The 22,330-nt window shown below is 42.3% G+C and overlaps 1 protein-coding gene across 3 annotated transcripts in view; it reads right to left on the reverse strand.

The window, feature by feature from the left end:
* Nucleotides 1–7,832: 7,832 nt before the first annotated feature.
* Nucleotides 7,833–22,330, reverse strand: part of RNGTT (RNA guanylyltransferase and 5'-phosphatase) — a 185,001-nt gene continuing 170,503 nt past the window's right edge. For all 3 annotated transcript variants that reach the window (XM_072333278.1, XM_072333280.1, XM_072333279.1), the window contains exons 15-16: nucleotides 13,080–13,203; nucleotides 7,833–10,636 (exon numbers count right to left, since the gene is read on the reverse strand). In XM_072333278.1, the coding sequence (XP_072189379.1) occupies nucleotides 10,473–10,636; nucleotides 13,080–13,203 (288 nt within the window). In that variant the 3' untranslated portion in view covers nucleotides 7,833–10,472. The remainder of the gene's footprint in view (nucleotides 10,637–13,079; nucleotides 13,204–22,330) is intronic.

Genomic DNA, 22,330 nt, shown 5'->3' on the forward strand with positions numbered 1-22,330 from the left:
TGGACACACTTTGGGGTCCCAATATTTTTCTTGTACTTACCTCAGGTCATCAAAGCCCTGGTCCAAAATACGGCAATAGAAGGTCTCACCCTCACTTCACTGTTTTGGATCGCCCATGGTGTCTGGAGCAACTAAGTTTCCTCAGTACCATGCAGAACAGACACAGGCAGCCTGATGAGCCACCAGGATGCTGGAGTTCCTATTTAGGGAACAGCAGACATGTAAATGAACAAGGCATCCCAGATTTGAAGAAATGAGCCTGGATTCCTGTTTCACAAAGCACAGCATTTTAAATATAAGGCTGAGAATGAAGACATTTTTAGTAAGATCACTTTCAAAATATGCCAGGCTCTGCATTTTCATGTCCTTCTGCCTTTGTGTCCCTGGGAAAACACAGGGGAAGGTTCTGGTTTGTCACAGAGGGGGATCTTGTGCTGTGTCACAGGAGCAGAGCTGTGCAGAGAGGTGCTGTGGGTTTTGTCATCCTGGTGGCCTTGGGAGCATTACTTACAACAGCTCCTCCGGCTTTGTATCCCCACCTGAAAAACAGGACAAGAACTTCACTGCATCACACTAGCACAACCCACTGCCCATGGCTGTGAGTGGCTTTGTGACCTTACGATGAGAGGCACTCCAGAAGCACGTCATTTTCTTTTAGGCATTATTGCTGGTGAATGCATTGGTGGCACCAATTAAAGCTTTCAAAAGGATCTCTCTGAGCTGCTGTGTATTCACAGCGAGCTCACACAGACCCCATCTCTCAGCTGGGATGTGTGCACGCACAGACAGCCCATGCTGTTCTGTGAGCTTCAGCCCTGCCCCAGCACAACCACCGCTCCCTTCTGATAGGAGGTAATTGTGGTCTCCTGGATGATGATTTGTTGATTAGCTAATGGCTGTCACTGAGCATGCTGCATATACATTAGCCGTCCCATTTTAATGAGGAACAGAACTCCTTAATATGCCTCTTCTGCCATTTTTTCATTTTTAATATGCAATTAAGAAGTGACAAATGCAGCCCTCAGAAGGGGTTGGGCGAGACAGTCTCCGGAGGTCTCTTCCAGCCTCACCTATCATATGATTCTTATCAAATATCTTGGAGTCCATAAAAGGCATCAGGGGGCTTGTTACAACCCGCACACAGGCAGCCATCAACGCGGCCAGCAGCACACAGCTCCTATCTCATATAGAAGCAAAAGGGCCTCGCTGCGTTTGTTGCAGGATAGGAATGCTTGTGCTCAATGGGTGACATCCCTTAGCCCAGTGGAACCTCTGCAGCCCTGTGCTGTAAACCACCCTTGTTGGGGTCCTGGCACCCATCTGCTGCCTGAATGTCAGAACAGTTGTTTCCACTAAGTGTTTGCAGGCAGGCAGGTAGCAAGGGCCTGATATCGGCTCTTGTAACACACAACAGGAGTGCTTTGGATGTGAATTGATTTCCGTTGCCACTTAGGACTTGTCCAGGAACTTGAAAACAAGAGCCTTAACACTTCTAGCATCTGCACTCAGGTAATTTACATGGAAAATCGCTAACCATTTTGAAGGAGCACCTACTGAAGCCAAAAAAAATATGGCTTATTTAAAGCACAGGAAAGGTTTTCCGGTTCTACTTGTATTTGACTGTTGCCACCAAAGAAAAGCTGATTCTTGTGGATAAGCTTGACATTGCATTGCCATTCCCCTCCTGCATCCACTAACCATCGCTCACCCTGCAGACTGCCCGGCCAATAAGCAGTTAGCAAGCAGTCCTCACAAAGGATGTGGATTTTGCAGGAAAAGCCGTTCCATGACCACAGATTATACAATGTGAAGATTAAGTTCCAGTTCTTTTCAAGTAAGGGAAGCTGGAAATGGGTGCTTCTAATGCATGACTTTATCCATAGCGCCCACTCTGTGGTGAGCTTTGCCCTGAGCTGGGATGTGTCCCTAGCAGCAGGGCCATAGACACACCAGTCCAGCGACCCCATGTTTCCACTGCAAACCCCTCCTGCAACCAGCAGCAGACACGACCAACATCCTGCAATTGCACACTGGCTGGTACTTTCAGGTAGGATGAGCTGGCCATGAACACACCCACTGCTATAACTGCACTGAAGACATCACCGGTTCACCTCGGGGGTGTGGACCATCCTATAGCCAATTATTTTCTGTAAAGGCAAGCAAAGCCCAGGTGGCTTTGAACCTCTCCAGAAAGCAGCTGTGCTCAGTGTCATGGTGAGAATCTGAGCTCATCAAAAGGCAGACGGGTCTTGCAGCAGGATGGCCATCATGCTGATCTACTTGTCTCTGTTCACTAGACTGGGAAGGCACAGCCAAGAAGCACCACAGGAGGGGATGATCCTTCTGGCTGTCAGTCCCTTGGCTAAAGCCAGATGTAATGCACTGGAGAGGGGGCGAAGGACCAGCTCACTCGGGGCAGGAAGCCCTGCTGCTCTGGGAGGAAGGAATCCATAGTAAGAAATGACTTTTCGATAAACGAGCATTATTGCGAGACATTTTGTAGTTGCAATGCCTCGAGGATAGATTTACATTTGCATATCACACGCTAACCAGTCCCTCGTGCATCATTTAAACTCTCTTTGCACAGGCACTGCTCTGTCAGTTTCCATCACCCAGCTGCCTGGGCAGGAATTGTTCTGTTCTGCCTCTCAAAGCTGCGTGTGAAAGCAGAAACATTCTGTGCTCACAACTGGCTTTAGGGAACGGGTAATTTTGTCAAATCTCCATGAACTCAGAAAATATTTTGCCAGTCAATTTAGCAGGAGCTGCTACATAACACAGCCAGTCTTGCATTTTACGTTAGTAAGAGTTGTTCTTTTTCCCTCTTTGCAGCTATCATTAGCAAATGTTTCAGGCTTTTGATATCCGCTGCACAGTCCTCAGCTAAGACACAGGTGTACACACCGAACTCTTTTGTCCATGAATGAAATGAGGATGTGGCAGGCTGCTGTTCTCATTCCATTTCTTTGAGCCTCATTATCACTCCCTGTTCTTCAGCAGTTCCAGACCAGCACAGCCAAGTATTAATGTGTTTGTCTGTAATTTTCTGAAATGCATCAAGAAGCTTCAGTGGCACAGTCAGGTGCAAGAAGGACAGCAGTTATTATACACAGATACATAGAGCTTTAGTGCTATGCACTGTAGCAGAGGGTTTGTGGCTCACACCTACAAAGTTGTAGCTAACAGTGACCTCTCTTTCCTTCAGGCCCATGGGCATGCATGCGTGTTATGATGGACTGGTTGGTGGCCCATTGCCACTGGTCACAGAATCACAGAATCACAGAATTGTAGGGGTTGGAAGGGACCTCTAGAGATCATCGAGTCCAACCCCCCTGCCAAAGCAGGCTCCCTACACCACGTTGCACAGGTAGGCATCCAGGCGGGTCTTGAATATCTCCAGAGAAGGAGACTCCACCACCTCCCTGGTCAAAAAGGTACGGTGCTCAGCTGGCCTGAGAAGGGCCACATCAGACTCCACCTTGAGTTTATTACCTTCTTGAGCACTGTGAAACTAGAAACCTCTCAGGAGAAGGGACATGGAGAGCTTTTGTGCAGCCATAGTACAGCATGGAGGGCTTTGCAGCTCTTCTCTGTCCTCCACACTGGGGACAATGGTGTGGGGAATGCAAGGGAGGACCTGTACAGCCAGTGGTACAAGGCCAGCCACATGAAGGGAGGCTTGAGGGCACTTCTCACTTTGCTACTAGTGCTGGAGGGAGATGGGCTGGAGAAAGAACTTCCCTCCAGATGTCAAAAGATTTGCTCTAAACACTTGAGGGAAGGAAGATGCAACAGGCACGTCTGGATCAATTACCGCTACAATGCTGGAACTTAAGGAGGGCGTGTTTTTCTGCACGACGTTTATAAGAGAAAGCAAATGGGCAGCCACCAGCCAAACTGGCACCAGCTGCTCGTAGATGCAGGGACACAACACACAGCTTTGTGGAAGCAGAAATGGTGACAAGTGCAATTCCAAACACAACAGCTTCAGACTGCAGCGCCTGGCTGTCACAGGTTATTTGTGCAGGACACCCACGGGTCACTCGCTCACGGGTCGGTATTACCTGGCCAGCAGAATTATCATTGATTTAACGCCCAACAGTAACGTAATAAATCTTTTCTTTTTAAGGAACAAACTGTCATGGCAGGTGAAAGTAAATTATTGCAGGAGCCCACTGCTCTAAAGACCATAAATCCTTTCAGAAATGCGAGTTTTCCACTGCATGATAGAGGAAAGGGATTTTTTTATTTTTACTTCTTGCTCTGTAGTGCTTTCCTGGCACTTATTTTATGGGTCTCAGACCTCCATGTTGTCAAATCAGAATTCTTCCTTAGAAAGATCTTGCATAATATTGTTCATAAACTGAACCAGAGGAGAAGGTTGTAAGTACTAAAATACCCAACAAACAGCACCAGCTGCCAAACAAGCTGATGGGGAATTCAAACGGATTATTTTTCTATTCTTATTTTACCTCATTAGGCATCAGGGTGTGCACTGGAGGCAGGCGCATCTCTGCTTCCCCATGCCTGTCATGCCATTCACACTGTCCCCATGTCCCTCACTACCAAGGCTCTTGGCAGACATGCTGCTCTCATCACCCACACGCACACTGGCAAAACCTGCCTGTTCCTCTTGGCAGGGTATGAGGTGTGAGGAAAGTGGATTGCACTGACCTCAAAAGATGCCCAGTTTGAAGCCCTGTTTGCACTACGTGTGGATTGTGTGCACATCACTGATATGCCTGAAGGGCACAGAGATGCTCCCATGGCCCTGTGATATGATGCAGGGACAAAACCCACTGCAACCCATTGCTCTCTGACCCCTACAAAACTCATTGGTGGTTGTGCAAGCATGTCCCAGAGCTTCCAGAGCTGAGGACGAGTTACCACCAGGAAAGAGAAACATTTTACCTGCTGCTCTGCTGTTAGAACCTGTTCGTTCTCCCTCTTTTCTACCAGCCACCTTGGTGGGCAGCTGTTCTGAGCCTCTTGGCAAGGAAGGGCCTTCATTCCCAACCCCATTGTCTCAATGTAAGAAGCCACCTCTTAATGTTGCTGGAGCTGGCTCTCCCCGGTATTCCAATGAGCATTCTCCATTCTGAGAGCCACTTCATGGTCACAGAACCACAGAGTAGCCTAAGTTGGAATGGACCTGCAAGGATCGTTCATCTTACCTCTTCCCTTCCTTTGGCAACATGCAAGATATCACAGCTCCGGTTGCCTTCTGGGTTTCCCTTCCACCACACCCCACTTGCAGCCATGCATGGCTGCCCAACCAAGTCTGTGCTCTTCTTCTCTGAGTTTCTTCCTATTAAACAATGCTGCCTTTTTTGAAATGATTTTATTTTTTAATTTGGATTAAAATTTCCCCTCTTGTGATAATCAAATTAGTTGAGAAACCCTTTGAAGTACGTCTCGATAATAACAGAATTCTGTTCCTTCAGTGTTACACACGGCATTTATACCGACCCATTTAATACAATAACCTTATCACCTCCTCGGCATTACAGAAAATTCTGAGCATCAGAGTTAATCGAAATTTAATTTTCTCCAAGTATGACAGATGAATGCTCCCGAACCCAAATCGTGTGCATTCTGCTGGTCAAAAAGACACAAAGATAGAGAGGGAGGAAACAGAGGAGGGAGAAAGGGGGCATGAACAGTATTTCTCGTTAAATAAATTCCTATCATGGGAGTCAACTTGACTGTAATTTGATTTCTTTTTTTGTTACTTTTACTCCAGTGTTCTCCAAATGAAGTGCAAATGGCTTGCACTTATGTTTTATTTTTTGCCACAGAGGAACATGAGATTATTCTCCTCCGAGAGTCCATGGAGCATCTTCCGCCCCTCCACACCCATGGATGCACCACCGCCATTGGAAATTTCTCACTTGTGCTCATTACAGCATACTCAAGTACTCTCCATCTGCTGCCTATGGATTGAAATAAATCAGATTAACATGAGCCTGACTAGGGAAAAACAGTGTTGTAAATGTCTCAAGCAACCTCCAGCCTCCGCTGCATTCGGCTCATTGAGGCGGCCAGTGGGATCTCACCAGGGAAAGCAGAAAGAATGCCAGCCTCTGTTCCCACTGCTCACATTAACTCATCAATCCAGAGGTCACTGCAAGGAGTATGGCCTACCTTTGTACATGAAACAGGGAGGCCAGGATCATGAGGGACGGAAGGAAGAATCCTTACTCCTATTATGTCCCAGCTGGTGGATGCGGCTTTGATTTCCTCATGCAAGCAGGATTGGAGGCACTGTGCTATTCCTCAAAGGTTTAATCTGCAAGGCTGGCATGGTGAGGGGAAGAGCACATAGGGGCCAAGCACAGCACTGCCCTTGTGGCATGTGGTTGGAGGCTCAGCTCTTTGGTCTCATGGCCTCACGTATGGCAACAGGCCAACCTGAATAGCAGATGATGGGCACAACACAGAGGATCGAGGTAAACCTAAACTCTACTGGGTTCATGATTCTTGGACTGTGAGAAGCCCCCTGACAAGGTTCACAGGGCAGACCTTGTGCTGCTGCACAGAGAGACAGAAGCAATCTGCCCATTTCAGGCATTTCAGCCAAACTGTCTCATGCAAGTTAACAGAATTTCTGGGATTATAGATTTGACTAACAACATCCCAAGGAAAATAAATAGCTCTTGACCAAAATAATTCAATACTTTTAACAAGATTATAAATTTGATTGAACACTGCAGTAATTTCGATGCCTCAAAATTTACTCTCAATAATTTTTTAATTCTGTGCTCAGAAAATCCTAATGGCACAAGGGAGTAACGTGAAAAGGATACAGAGTATATTGATTCAAAAAAGAACTGATGGGGGAGGCTCTGCAGAGACAGGCAGACATTGCAGGGCACAAATTGAACTTCTGCTCTCATTCTCTCTCCACTGACTGCAGATGAATCCTAGGAGATGAGCGTGCTGTGCCAAAGCCTTTGTGAATACTCCTGGGTCATGAGATACAATTATGCATTACACATTATGCAAATACAAGTCACACCTCACAGGCAGAAAACTGATGAGTTGCTGCACTGATGAGTGGGGATGCTGAAGGACTGCTCATATGAACAAGTAAGCAAACACAAACAACACTGTGATGTACCGGCCAGGCATGGCAACCTATCTCCTTAACGCAAGCAGAGAGGAGAACTGAGCAGGGACTGAAGCAGTTATAGTATTCTCCAGGTGCATTCAAACATTAGATGCACTTTGGCATTCACACTCCAGCACCAGAGAATCAGAAATGGTTGAGAGGAACCACATGAAGTGTACAAATGACACACCCATTAGAAGAGCGGTGTATCAGCAGTGGGGGCAGAACCTTAATTAAAAGGCAAGTCCAAACACCAAGATGGCATTTTTAGTTCCTGAAAAAAGAATGCTGAAACAGAAACCAGCCCTCTTACAATGCAGGTCCAGGAGCTGTCCAAGCAGCTGAGCTACAAGCTTCAGGTCCAGGTTGGTGTGACAAACCAGGCAAGACCAACCCTGCTGCCTTTCCCAGCTGCACTCTTAGCACTGACTCGGCAAAGCTACGTAATGTTAGCCTGTCATAAAGTACACACTTCATGCATCTTCTGGTTTTCTTCTGGTTCCAGCAGCAGGAAGAGCAAATTGTACTTGAAAATGGCAGATTGTGGCTACCACTGGCTTGAGAAGCTCCCACCTGAGAGAAGGGCCACTGAGCTCTGAAAAACATAGAAGACTGTCTTGGAGCACTGAAGAGTAATAACACCACAGTATTCTGGTGCTTGAACCGGTACTGGGACGGCACAAGGCATCAAAAGTAAACACATCCTTAACAGAAGTATTTTAAACCATTGACTTTATTAAAATACTTAATACAGTTTGTAGAGGAATGTACTTAACAGTTTTTGGAAACTCCACTGAAACCAAATTCTAATTATATATTTAACAAATGACGAAACAGTGGATGGAAACATGCTGTACACCAAAGAATAGACAAGTTAGGGGTCTTTTTTTGAAATTATCATTATTTTCCTGGAACAGACTCTTCTTTGCTTTAGTCTTGAATTTCCTGTAGCAGACAAAGGAAGTATGCACTTGTCACAGCACGAAACCCATCTGGTCCAAGTGAAATTCCATTTGTTTTCATCAGGTTCTTCATTCAACCCTTGCTCAGTAGATTCCTCTTCTCAAAAAGCAAAGCAAATTGACCTCTCTAAAATGCTACGGGTCGTAGTGCAAGGATAGTTCTATAATTGAATATGAATGTGGAGGCTCTGAACTTCCTCAGTCACCGCTCTTTCAAAATATCCATTTCAAGAGGAGTGTGAAAAAAGACACAGTCCAAACACAAGGGCCACAGCACATTGACGAGCTTGGCGGAATGCACATGGAGGAGCGCTGCAGCTCGATTCCTGCAGCTCTAACGTAAGAGGAAAACCAGAAGCTAGGTCTTGTCGAAATACAAGATGCCAAGGCTGGGAAGGAGAAAGAAGGAGACAGCTTGGACAAACCCTAAAAGAACAAAATGCAGTAACTCACTGAAAAGGCTGCAATCATCTTTTAAGTTAGAATTGCCATAGAACCATGAAGATTGGTGACAAAAAGTTTCTTATGACAATCTTAATGATGAGTTTAATGGAGGGGGAAATCTTTATACTACGTGAAGAAATATTTAACTGTGTGTTTCAACGCAAGATGTGCAGAGGATGCATAGGTTTTCACATCAAATTCATAAGGCTCTTCTTAGGAGATAATTTTGCAACCTTGCATAGGTGATATTATATCTTTTCTATAGACAATATGCAGAAACTATGTACAGAGCTTTGATGAACACATTTTTTTCCCCTCAAGTTTTAGCACAGTAAAAAAAAGTAACTTATAATCTCCTTCAGTTTTCTGAGACATGTGTGGAATATCCCAGAAAGAGATGCCAGGAATGCCATCTGAGCTATGCCACGTGCATTTACACAATGGATTGAAACAGTGAAAGAAGCCATCACAAAGCATAATCCTAAAGTTTCCCCATAGAAAAAAATAAACTGCGGGAGTTAATTTTGCTTCCAAACAGTAAAACTCATTGAATGTATTTTAGCTGTAACAAATCAATGGTCTTTACAGATCAGGCTGTTGGATGAACGGATGACTTGTCCTGACAGTGAACGCTCAGTGAATGCTGACAGTGATGCTCAGTGAACTACAGAAATAACCAATCAGATCCCTGTTTGTTAAATTGACAGTAAGCTTTAAAATCTGTGAGCGTTTGGTTTCAGCTCAGACCAGCTCCTCCATGAGACAACTGGAATTCAGTTTCTCAGAATCAGCGTTACGGAAAGCTGCCAGGAGAGCCACTGGGTATCCATGAGCTCCTTCATGCCATAGGAAAGGAATTCAGCCAGCAGCTTCATACAGTGTCACAGGACAGCCAACCCCATATGCACCACACAGATGCCCTGCAACCATCCCAGCCAGGACATTTGCCCTACGGCATGGGTCTCTCACACGGAATTGCATTCCCCTTCATGAAGGAGCATCTGGCGTTTCTTTTGCCATAGTGCCCCTGGATCTGAGACATCATTATTAGCACTGCTTATCACTCTTGCATATCACAGTGAAGTGTACTTTTTAGTAATATTTACAATGGTATCACTGTGGAGAACGTAGCCCTGTACTAGAAATGGTCTTGGGACAGAGACCTTAACACTAAAGATCTGATGATTTCCTTATCTACAGAGGAACTTCAAGGTGAAGCTAAAATCAGCCCACTATACATTTGTGTGTTAGGTTCAAACAGCAAAAAAAAAAACAAAACAACACAAAACCAAACAAAAAGGAAGAAAAGAAACAGCATAAACACTTCATTTCAAAAGGATGCTATTTACAAGAGGGATTCACCTCTTTAATATTTCAACAACAAAAACCCAGCTAATTTTAAAATTAGTGGATTTTAGCCTAAGAAGGCTTCGTTGTCAGCCAACACAGCGCAGAAACAACACCGCTGTTTGCTGTTAAACACAAGCCTCAGAAATGCAGGGAAACTATGATAAATTATGCTATGGGTGACAAACCGCAACCAGTTGAATAACAATAATCATTAAGAAAAAAAACAACACATTTTCTTTTCTTAAACACAGCTTCTAAAAAGTACAGCATTCCAGTATTTTCACAGTTCCAGGTTGCTGACCTTATAAATTAAAGGTGAAAAGATATCCGTATATAAACAAGGCAGCTTTCCCTTGATTCCGCTGTACTGTTCTTGTCTATACCTTTGGAAATGTTATCTTCAAAGATCAGAAGGTAAGGTTGAACTTCTCAGTTATGAAACAATGTCCTTCCATGACGTGGAATTTGGAAAAACAAAACTAAAAAAAAAAAACCCACACCTAGATATTTACAGCAATTCAGGTGTTTCTTTTCCCAGCCCTCGCACCCGCGCTTCATCTGCATCATTCTGCAGCAGCGTAAATGCCACCCACTGTGCCCGAGGCCTATGTGATGGTGCGGGGCCTTTTGGGTGGCGGGGGTGGCATCAGTTCCGTGTCGGGGTCGAGGTGGTGCTTCCGCGTCTGTCCCTGAGAAGCTGCCATACACCTGTCGATGAACTCAAACAGCATCTCCTTTGTGACCGGGTTCTGGATGCTATTGCATACAGCTGGGAACAAAGAACACGTTGTGAATTTACCAAACTGATTTGTAACAGTATTCATTGCACTTCAATACTTTGAACCCCTCTGTTCAAAATAAACAACATAATTTGGTTTGAGTAGTCAGCCTGAAACATCTACTTGCACAAGCCTGCTCCGTCAGGAGTCAGGCTGTGCCCCAGACAGCAAAGCACTGCTGTGCCACAGTGGGCATCTGTCTCTTTTTAAACAAAAGCAGGCATGTGTACGTGTCTGCGTGCATGTGCATATTGCTGCTTGCAGCAACTATACAATGGCCAGGAAGTGGTCACAGCCCCAACCTGTTGGAGTTCAAGAAGCATCTGGACAAAGTTTCCAGACATACGGTCTGATTTCTGGGTGGTGTTGTATAGAGCCAAGAGTTGGACTCAATGATCCTTATGGGTCCCTTCTAAGTTGGAATATTCTCTGATTCTATGACCAGACATCCCAGTGAGGCAAGCAAGAAGTGAAGCAGCAGCAACAAACTCCTTGTGAGACCTGGCCTTAACACAGAAACCAAATTCTAACATTTCAAAACAAGATTAGTCTAATATTGAATTGGTGATCTTGGAACCCAGATGATTCTATGAGTATTTTTAATACTTCTTGCACGCAACTTTGTACTCCTCTGATTAGTCCTCTCTACAGACTGAGGAAGTACCCAAAGAAACTAGAACAAAAAAGCAAGAAATTAAGCACTAATACTGCAACTCTCTTGGAAATATATATAAGATTGAGAGGATAATGTATGGCATGTAAGGACTGGACAGAGTATGTATGCAGCTTCATGGAAGAAAAATAAATGTTGGCTTGTTCATTACTAAACACATTAAGACTCACTGAAATTTACTTCTAACATAGCTTTTTATTTTTTTTTTTTACAAATAACAATTAGTGCATAATTTCCAGTTTCTGAAAGATTCTTTCCTGCAGAATTCAGAATCATTTACAGCACTTCCAATTAGTAAGATATCATCCTGGAAATATTTTTTTATTATGCTTATTTTTGGTGAAAAGGTATTTCAGAAGTCACACAGTATGAGACCTCAGCTCTCAGAAAGCACTGTGATGGTGGGATGATTTCCATGACTGGAGTGTGGCTATTGATGGCTACAAGCTGTTCAGAAGGGACAGGTGAGGAAGGAGAGGAGGGAGTGTTGCTATTTACAACAGGAAAGGAACAGAATGTGAAGAACTGTCCTTAAAGAACAGACATAAGCTAGTCAAAAGCTTATGGGTGCCAGTTAGAGATCAAGGTAGCAAAGGAAGCCTTGTGATTGGTGTCTAGTAGAGGCCACCAATCAAGCAAAGCCTGTCAGTGAGGCCTTCTACTTCCAGCTACAGGAGGCATCACAAATGCAAAAGCCCATCCCTGCTGGGGGACTTTAACCACTCAGGCATCTTGGGGACAGATGTCTGAGATGGGACATCAGAAAATGGCCTCAAATTGCACCAGGCTAAGTTTAGGTTGGATGTTAGGAAACACTTCTTTACAGAAAAGGTAGTTAAACACCGGAATAGGCTCCCAAGTGAAGTGGTTGAGTCACCATCCTGGATGTGTTTGAGAGCCGTTTGGATGTGGTGCTCAGAGATATAATTTAGCAGAGGGTTGTTAGAGTTAGGGTACTATGGTTAGGTTGGACTTGATCTTTGAGGTCTTTTCCATCCTGAGTAATTCTATGATTGATTCTATGATCTGCTGGAAAAGAAGCACAGCAAGGTGTAGGCAATCCACAAGACTCCTGGAATTCATTAAGGATAACTTCTTTAGTCATGCAATTGAAGGCTCCACCGGGGGGAATGCAATACTGGATCTGCTGTTCACCAATGCAAGTGAACTTGTGACTTCAGGATTGGAGGCTGCCTGGGCTGTAGATACTGTGCTATGGTTGAGTTCATGCTCTGGAGGGATATGAGACAGGCCAAGAGTAAAATTAGGATGCAACATGTTAGGAAAGCTAACTTCCAGCTCCTCAGTGAGTTAGTCAGCAAAACACCCTGGAAAACTGTCCTCGTGGATCAGAGCAGAGATGGCAGATCTTTAAGGAAGCTTTCCTTAGCACGTGAAAGCTCTCCAGCTCTCCATCCCCAGGTGTAGCAAGTCAGGAAAGGAAGGCAAGAGACCAGCATGGCCAAACTAGAATCTGCTGGTCAAACTGAAAAGCAAGAGGAAAATGCACAGGCTGTGGAAACAGAGACAGGTGGTGTAAGAGGAGTATAAGGAAGCTGCTAGGCTGTGTAGGGATGGGGTTACAAAAGCAAAGGCCCAGCTTGAACTAAACTTGGCAAGGGCTGCCAAGAAGAACGACTTCTACAGGAACCTCAAACAGTAAAGGAAAGTCCAGGACACCTTTCCTCCTTAAAATAGTACAGAATTAAGAAATTAAAATTTGAGCCCAATAATGTTTTGTAGTGTATTATTCCACTCACCCATGGCAGTGCTGTACGCATTTGGAAAGCTTTTGTCTATTCTCTGTCTCATGAAGACCCAGCTGTTGTTCTCAAACTTGCACTCAATGATTTTGTTGTCATACTGTTTCAGTTCCTTTGTCACCTGTTTAAAACAAAACATAAACAACACAATAATAGGGGATAAACAAGTATTTCACTTTTGCCCTCGTTTTTTAGTAACATGCCTCCATTTTACACAGAAAAACTGCCAAGTCCACCTCTGTTACACGCAGACTCAGCTACTCAACATTTTAGAAATACTCTTCAAAACTGCTGTCGATATAAAGCAATCATATTACACTAAAACATCAGCAGCTCTAGCAGAGGCAAAAAGAAGTCAGTTCTGGCCCAAATGCAAATAGGTTTCCATGGGAATAAACTGCTTCCAGTGTAAGCACTACTGCCAGCTTAAGTGCACAAAATGTGTTATCCATGTTTTGTCAGCCTTCTTCATTGAACGTCTCAATTTCAATATGAGGAAGAGCTTGTAGAAAATCATTCTACTCTTAACTTTACTAAGGATTTTTCTTTTATCTTCATTTGTATTTAAAAATTAAAACCGTAACTCCAAAATACTGCAGGACTTCAATTCACACAGGCTCTGCCCAGGCCTCACTGCATTTATTCTTAGAATCGTCAGTAACCAATAACCTGAGCTCTTTGTCTTTCCATTTGGCAATGCTGTGTGATCTGGAAATGTAGTTTACACGCTCTGGCCTTCCTATTTGTTTTGACTACTTCATCCTATGCATTCTAATCTATGATGCAATGCAAAAAATTTCAAGTAACCATGGTAACCAGAGAACCTTATCTAATGCTTTAACAACTTTACCCATATACTTCACTTTGCTCCAAAGAGCCTCTTCATAAGTACAGAGCTGCATTCAACTGCTAGCTGCGCTTAGTTTGCTGGAGTTTACCAATCAAAAGCTCTACAGAGTAACAACACACTTTGGATTCTGCATCTTCACTTAAGTGCGGTGGTTATTTAAATCCATCAGCATAATTCCTCACCTACTTGCAATTCCTCAATCTACTTGCAGTGACATGAGGATGCAGGTTTAAAAAAAGGCCGTAACTGTCTGCAGGCAGCTTAATAGCACAGACAGTGAAAAAGCCCATGAACCTGTTTTCCATTAATTTTCAGATAAAGGCAATTCATTAATGAAGTCCTTTGCATGGACTGAGCCCTCCCACACTGCACAGTACAGGTCTTGTCCTTAATTTGATAAGCAGAACCATAACATTTTGCTTGGCATTTACTCCGAGTATTTCTGTTCAGTCCCAGACAGGAAGCTGTAGGATTTTACTTGTCAACTAAAAATCACACTGTAAGACAATACAGCTGAGGTCTCTTACATTATAGGACTCACAGAGCCAGGTTTCCAAGTCACACACTATTCTTTTCTCCATTCCATCACCTTCAAAGAGCTTTCTTCTAAAACCATTTATCCCTTAAGTGAAATTTGCTGTTGATCATGTGGATAAAGATACCCAATGACCCAGGTTGCCAGTCTTTGTAGCGCTCTCTGCACAGCACCTTAGTTCTTCTCATCCATGCTGAAAAGCCAGTTCAGACATTAGACTGACACATGCCCACTGGACATACTCCTGTTCCATTAGGTATATTCAGGAAAACACACCATTCTTTTCTAGCACACTGTATATACACATGCAGGAAAAACACTTGGCTGCACAGTAACTTGGGAAGGCATATTACTTTGAAAACAGCTGCCCAGTGGCAGTGGGGACAGTGGGGGGTATGGCCATGCATCTAATTTTCTGCCAAAGCAGGAAAATGTTAGAAGGATCACCTGCCAGGGAGAGAAATATACAAAACTGCAGGCAATGACTTCAACTAAATAACAATCTCTATGGCTTTCTCATGGTTTATCATTCTTCTAGTGTTTGGATGCTCAGAATAGCAATAAATTAGATGGCAGCTCTATCTGACTGCAGCAATTAAGCAGTATTATTAACTATCTAGATCCTTGCTTGGCCGTTCATTAGCAATCTAGGAGACAGATCTTTCTACAAAATATGAATGAATACCTGACAAAGCACAGACTTGAATTATGGTGATCATCATCTTTAACAGTTGCAAGTTGTAGTCATTACTTTACAAAGGAAGAAATACAGCACACACTTATCCCCATATTTTAAGCAATCCCAGTCTTGCTTTAAGTTTCAGCAAATTCCAGACACTTGATCAAGGCTGCAAATGCCCTGAGCATAGCACATTTGTCAGCATTAAAAATACTTTTCTACTAAATTCAATTATTTTTGTATCTTAGTTCATGCTCTGTTCAAGCACTGGACTAAACAAGTGCACAATGATTCTTCTATCTAAAATTCACACCCTACATCTACTATCAGCTGGATGCTGCTTTCTGGTATTTCAGCTTTAAAATGGGACTGTCTCGAATTTCCTTCTCTTTGGGAATCCATTCTGAGCTGCTCAGAATTCTGCCTTCACAGTTCTTCCTTTGCCTAGGTTCAGCTCTTCTTTCCCTTAAGTAATACAAACTGTAGGAGTAACTAAATAACACATTTCTCTTCCTGGGAGGCACTTCCTCCAGCTTCACAGAAATGGGAGAACCATCTCAGGAAGGATGGAAGTTCTTATCCATCTTAGCTCATCCTCATCAGCAGTGATGCTTTTGGTACCATGCCGACACTTCTGCCATATTGTTGATGAAATGCACTTGAATCAGCATCCAGTGATTTCAAGATGGAAATTTCAAGCCAGAAACCATAAGGACTCTGTGGAGTCTCCCTAAAATACTTATTTCCCTAACCTGTTTTCAGACAGCCAGTCAGAATCAGAACCCCAGAAGACCAGTCTAAGCTATGGGGCTGACAAAAGTGAGATGGCATTTCTGGCCAGGGCCACAAACTTGTCATGGGATGGGCAGTCACCCACTGCCTTACACATGGATTGCCTTCCTCCCCAGAGGAGCGGAATACTTGCTGTTCCTGCTTGCATTTGCTCTGGTTATCTGGAACCAGCCTACCTGCCCAACAGAAATTACTTGCCAAAAATACAGATTAGCTTCCTCTTGGATGGTGATTCACTACCCCACTGCTAGACTGCCAGCTGTGATAGGAAAAAGTGAGCAAGAGCTGCACCTCCTCTTTATCAACAGCTCTGCAGGTCAGGCTAGAAACAACACAGACCATCCTCCAGCTATCTGCCACCCCCTGCCAAGAAAGGTTCCCCACTGCCACCATCATTTGTGCTGTTTGCTATGAAAAATTCTGTTTCTTTCCCCACAGTTCCCCCCTTCATCCCCCATACTGAGAAAATAAATAAATAAATAAATATATATATATATTAAAAAATTGAAATACCTAACATTAAATCACCTCGCTTAGCAAACTAACTGAGCCATTTTGAGATGAATCACAGCAGCATTTTTATATGCAGCCACATTTCATACGAACTTCGGACAAGATGTGAAAAAAAACAACAATATATCCAGATGAAAAAGAGGAAAAGTCATTTACAGCCAATACAGTTAACTCCAATCTGGTAAAAATGGCAGCATTTTTTGTGATGTTACCAATAGCTGAGGTTTTTCTGTGTGTCTCCGCGCTGCACTTGTTGATCAGGCTGAGCCATAATTTAACCTGCTGAGCTGGGCTTTTCTTTAATTAACACACGTGCATGTTCTTTTAAAAGTGCACTCAGACATCAGTCTCATCATCTTTACTTCCTAAGGAGCACAACATTCCAGGGCAAGCTGCTACGTTACATAAGGGTTACCAATGAGAATCTGAGACAATTAATATTCCAGAAACTGTATCTGCAATGGATAATCTTTACAAATTCATCTACTTTTCTCACCTTCGAGTTCTTTTGAAAGAAAAAAACATCAGTTTCTAGATAAATGGAAACTCGACTGAAAGAAGGCCTGTTTCCATATGCATGTTTTTTATAAAGCAATTGAAATGATTTCATCTCAGTAAATTGTCCACTTAAAAGATAGTGATGTTTGTAAGCAAAATGTGAACATATTCTATTTCCAATCTTTTCTCTCTTTAAATGCCTTTCTGTTGCACTTTCCCCTCTATTACTGAACATTTATAGAAAGAAAATTGTTCTTTGATGCACCTATTCCTATTGCTTATTCCACATGCAAAATTACCAGCCTGTTTGTGAGATCCCAGAAGAAAAGATCATAACAGTACACGCACAAAATGTTAACGTTCATGAGAGAACAAGTAAGAAAAAGCAGCAATTGAAGTACTAAGAAATTAAAAAGAACTTTATTTCTAAACAGAAACTTAAATACGGAATTAGAACACAATAGCAAGACAGATCCTACATATATTCTACACTCTATTGAATCTGCTTTTCTTTCTTTTCTTTCTTTCTTTTTTCTTTTCTTTTTGAAGCGCTACATGTGCAATGGAGGCAATCTTTCTCGATAATGCTCAAATATACAATCTGTTTCAAAAGAAGTTCAGAGTGGTCACATAAGTCCCAGAAAGTAATTCCTCCTCTCTGATAACTAGCTTTTCTCCATTAGGATCTATTCTCAGAGCTGAAGCCAACAAACAAGCCAAAGAAGTGCATCCCAAAAGAAATGGCCGGCTTTACGTACACATGGGAGAAGCTCCTGGGTTGCTTCCCATCCCGGCCTTCTACTGCAGGAGAACTGCAGCCCACCCTTCTCTAGGCAGCCATTCTGCAAATGTTATACCATGTTTTTCTAACAGCTGTCCAAGAACACGAGATTCGCAAGCTTCCCTGTCCTGAGGGAATCGGGGTACATCCAGCCAGAGATTACGGCTTAGGAAATTAAACCTCTCTAGCAGAATAGCATCCTGACTTCTGCTTTACTCTCGAGTGCTGTTAGCTGCCTGCTGCAGTATTGCAGACATCGTTTCTAAACTTGACAAGCAATGTGGAATGACGTAGACAATAGAAAGAAATTAACTGTCCATGGTTCCTATGAAACCACAGCAGTATGGGGATCATCTGAAGGTGAGGAAGAAGCAATGACAACACTCAGTGAATGAAAGGAACAAACTACATGGAGATTGGATGAAATGAAGAGAGGTCAAGACAACTTGAATGAACAGGATGAGACAAGACGAGAAAGAGAGAGAGAAGCAACAGCAACAAAATGAAGAGCTCCTGAAGGTGTAACTAAAAGCCAAATCCCAAATGAAGCATTTTTGAAAGCTGAAGACTGAAAGCTGTTCCTTCAGAGCTTCTTCCTGATGCTCAGACAGCTTGTTCAGATGCTTCTAAAGAACTTTTTTACCCTTTCATGTGAAGTTTCTCACAATGTCCACAGTAAAATTAAGCCTTCTCTAAGAATTATAAAAATACAAGAGATGGTAACTAAGTGCCTGTTCATACCATTAACGTACACAACAATATTAGCACTGTCAACTGGCAGAAATTCATCAGTTAAGTAAATTGCCTCATTTTTGTTCATGCCAGGTTTCATAATGTAATTTAACATCAATTTCTTAATATGATTCAAGAGATTATTTTATCGAAACCATAGATGCGTCAAAAGTAAAACAGCAGCACTGATAACTCAATTCGTTTGCTAAATTAAAAGGACAAACAATCAGTATGTCTAAGTAATATACTACCCAACAAATGGTTATCAGGTTGGGTAAACACAATGCAGTTGATATATTTATTTAACATTAAAGAAGTCTTCAAAGCGTAACTACGCTGCTTCTTGCATACACAGGGAATGAAAATGCTCCAGTTCTGAGATCTCATTCCTGGAAAGAACCATTAAGAAATATAAAAAAATTAATGTTTTTGTTCACACCACATTAAATCGCAGCGCCAACGTAAGTGCTGGAAAATCAAGAAATACACCAAAGAGAAAATTCATTCAAAAATCGCAAGAGCGTGGCTTTGCTGAATTGTAGGATTTATTTTTTATTGGTTTCCAATGTCTAGTACTCGGTTCATGATTTACTCCTTTTTTCTTAACATATAAGAGATTATTTGGGAAAATATTATATGTAATTTCAAACACGGATACCATTATCTGCCACATATAATGGGTCAGAGCTGGGGGTTTTTGTTTTCCTGACAACTGATTGCATTTTGTTTCATTTTGTTTTCCTGACAACTGATTGATGGAAACATCAGGAGTAAGAAAACTTCCTCTTATCAGAGATATTACAAGCTTAATGATTTCTGTGCCAGCTGGCAATAGATTTCTTAATGCATCCTGGAATGCCTCCTGTACACACCTGACCCTCTAACACCAGATGAACTATCTGTAAGACACCAACGAGCTTTGTTTGGGACTCTCATAGAAATACAGGTACTACAACAAAGCAGTCCCTTCTTGTAGCTGCTAAGACCATGATGTTTGAGTACGTTTGCACAAATGTTTTGCTTCTCAGTGATACACATTCTTCAAGATGTGGACCTTTTTCTATACTTTCCATTTAACTCAGTGGGAAAACCTGGTCAGCCATAGCAAACCTATAAACTATCTGCAGCTTCAGGCATTATAACTTGGGAATCTCACAGAGCTGCTGACCTTCCTCCACCTAAGTCCTGAGGGAACTTTAAAGCTTTTCAAAAACCTATTTTCTTTTAATTATTGCCATGAATGGGAAGCAGTGATCCGAGAGTCCGCAGGTGCTGAAGAGTTAAATGAAATAAAGTAATAAATAGTACGCTTCCCAGATAAATAGCCTTTGCTATAGCACCCTCATCAGCAGAGGTTTCTGCATTAAAGAAGAACAGATATCTCTGTATGTCTTCTGTAGAAACTGAGAAACAGAAGAATCCTGTTCTAAAGACTCGTGAACTTGGCATACCTCCACTGTGATGAGTCCATAATTACAGCTGTATTAAAGCAGTAAATGGAAGTCTGCACTGATAGAAGAGGAAGAGCCTCTAAGGGGACTGGGGAACTGTGGTGAACACCCAGGCAGTATGAAAGCAGTAATGGAGCTCTCAAGGAAAGCCTCAGTGAGAACTTACTCACAGAGGACACACACTTTGCGCAAACAAAACGGAACCTCAGCTGCTCCACAGCTCACGAATTTGGAGGTGTTAAAAGGAATGCTCCATCAAAAGCACTTGGAAGAACTTCATGGAGGCCAGAGACGCCAGTTTGGATATGGTATACCAGGAATAATAGCATCAATAATAAACCATCAGCCCACCATCAGTGCTGAAACTAGGGGACATTCGCCTAAGGATCCAAGAAAAACAGGAAGATGCACACACGAAGAGGTAGAAAATACCCAGCAAATCACAGAATTGTTGAGCAGGTTGACAGAAAAAAAAGCAAAAATAATAATAAATAAATAAGCATTGAAAGATAAGGAATCCTCTGGATGTTTCTGCAAAAAGCTATCCCCACAAGGATGGTATGAGGAGAAGACACAGTTGGCTAAACCAGCAAGTGTATGTGTGCGTTGATTGAAAAGCTGTAATTGTAATGCAGCAATGATTCCAGAAGGAAATATTTCACCCACAGCCTGGAATATTTTTGAGGACTGTATTTCCTGCTTGACGTGAGCTAATTTGTGAACACCAGCCTTAGCCTTGATTTGTGTTTTACACACACAAACTGATTTTGCAAAAAGGAGACAGCTCCAAACGAAGAGCTCTGCATGCTGAGAAACAAAGATCCAGACAGGAGTTACGCACCGATCATAAAGAATATACTTTGAAAACAACACTTACCTCATTCATAAATTATTAATTTCATAATGCTTACTATTCTCAGCTTGCAAATGGGGAAACTGAGAGAGATGGTTTGCGGTCACACACCAGGGAAAGCATTTACCCCCCATTCAGTTCTCTAAACCTTATTGTAATTATCCCTCAGGTACTTACAGTCATGCTACCAAGAAATCCTGCAACACAAGGGCAGCTGAGATCTCTTTAATAATTTATCAGTAAAAAAAAACAAACCCAAAACATATCTTCCAGAGACAAAGCTATGCTTTCAATCTCCTACAGTCTTCGACAACATTATTTCTGTACTTCAGAATAAGACAGAGAACTGAGGTGACAGTGTCAGGATGAAGAAGTTTATTCTGACATTTTTCTCTTTTGCATAGCAGACTCTAATCATGGCTCTCCTAGCAAATGTTTGCATTTATCATACCTAGATTTTACAGCATATTTTCTTGTATGACTGTTTTTCATCTCTTCTCGGTATCCAAGTTGTTAACTACTGCAGAAGCTGATTTTTATCTCATTCTATCTGCACACCTCCCTCTACAAGGAGCTCCGTGCCTTGTTGCTGTACCCCCCATGAATAGCTTTGCATAGAGAAGACCTATAGTTGTGCTATCATAAGCTTCCAATCAGCCTGTGCCATCGGCAGAAAAACTACTTTCCTGAGTCAGATACCATCTTCTGCTATTCATTTGCACCCAGGCTCTACAAACTTACCCTCATAAGTTACGTACCTCCAAGCAGTTTCATAAGCTCAATTAAGTCGTGCCAGCATGATCAGGATCTGGCCCTAGACCTAACACTAGTCATTGCTTATCTGGGTTCTGAAACATTCTTAGAAATAGTATTTCTTCTGCTTTTTCTGAAAAGATGCCAAATGATATCAGAACAAACCAAAAGGAATTGAAGCTAGAATCCAAAGTAGCAAGTAATTGCAAGTGAGACTTTCAAATCCACTTTTAACAACGTGGAGCTTTCAAATGACAGCCATTATGATCCACATGCTTTTCTTCCATTTAGCTCCCAAACGTCTAGTTTCATATGCTTAAAGTTGCTTTCTTTTTTCCTCCATAAATCAAAATTCACCAAGAACAATTGTGTTAACACTACGAGGAAATCTGTTTGCTTTGTTAAATTGAGCTTCAAAAGCACCAATTGAGCATACTTTTGTGATCATCAAGAAATGCCTATTCTTATATCCATTCAAAGAGTTTACTTTATTACGGCTTATTATAAATGCACTGTCTAAAATGCAGCAGCATGACTGTTCAATTTCCAGGCCATAATTTTATGATAATCACATGTAATATATTCATGTGTCTACCCACAGCCTAACAAAGCCCAAACTGGTTTGTTAGCAGATCTGCTTTCCTCATGTTTCAAATTTCTTTGCCTCAGAACATTAGTGAATAATAACATAAAAAAAAGATACAATGGAAACTTTATATTGTCACTACAGTAGAAACATACAACATTGAAAGCTGAATTGGGCATACTGACATTATCAAATACTGGCATCTAAGTGATATGTAAATTATTA

Source organism: Excalfactoria chinensis, chromosome 3 (genome assembly GCF_039878825.1).
Source record: "Excalfactoria chinensis isolate bCotChi1 chromosome 3, bCotChi1.hap2, whole genome shotgun sequence".
Lineage (NCBI taxonomy): Eukaryota > Metazoa > Chordata > Aves > Galliformes > Phasianidae > Excalfactoria > Excalfactoria chinensis.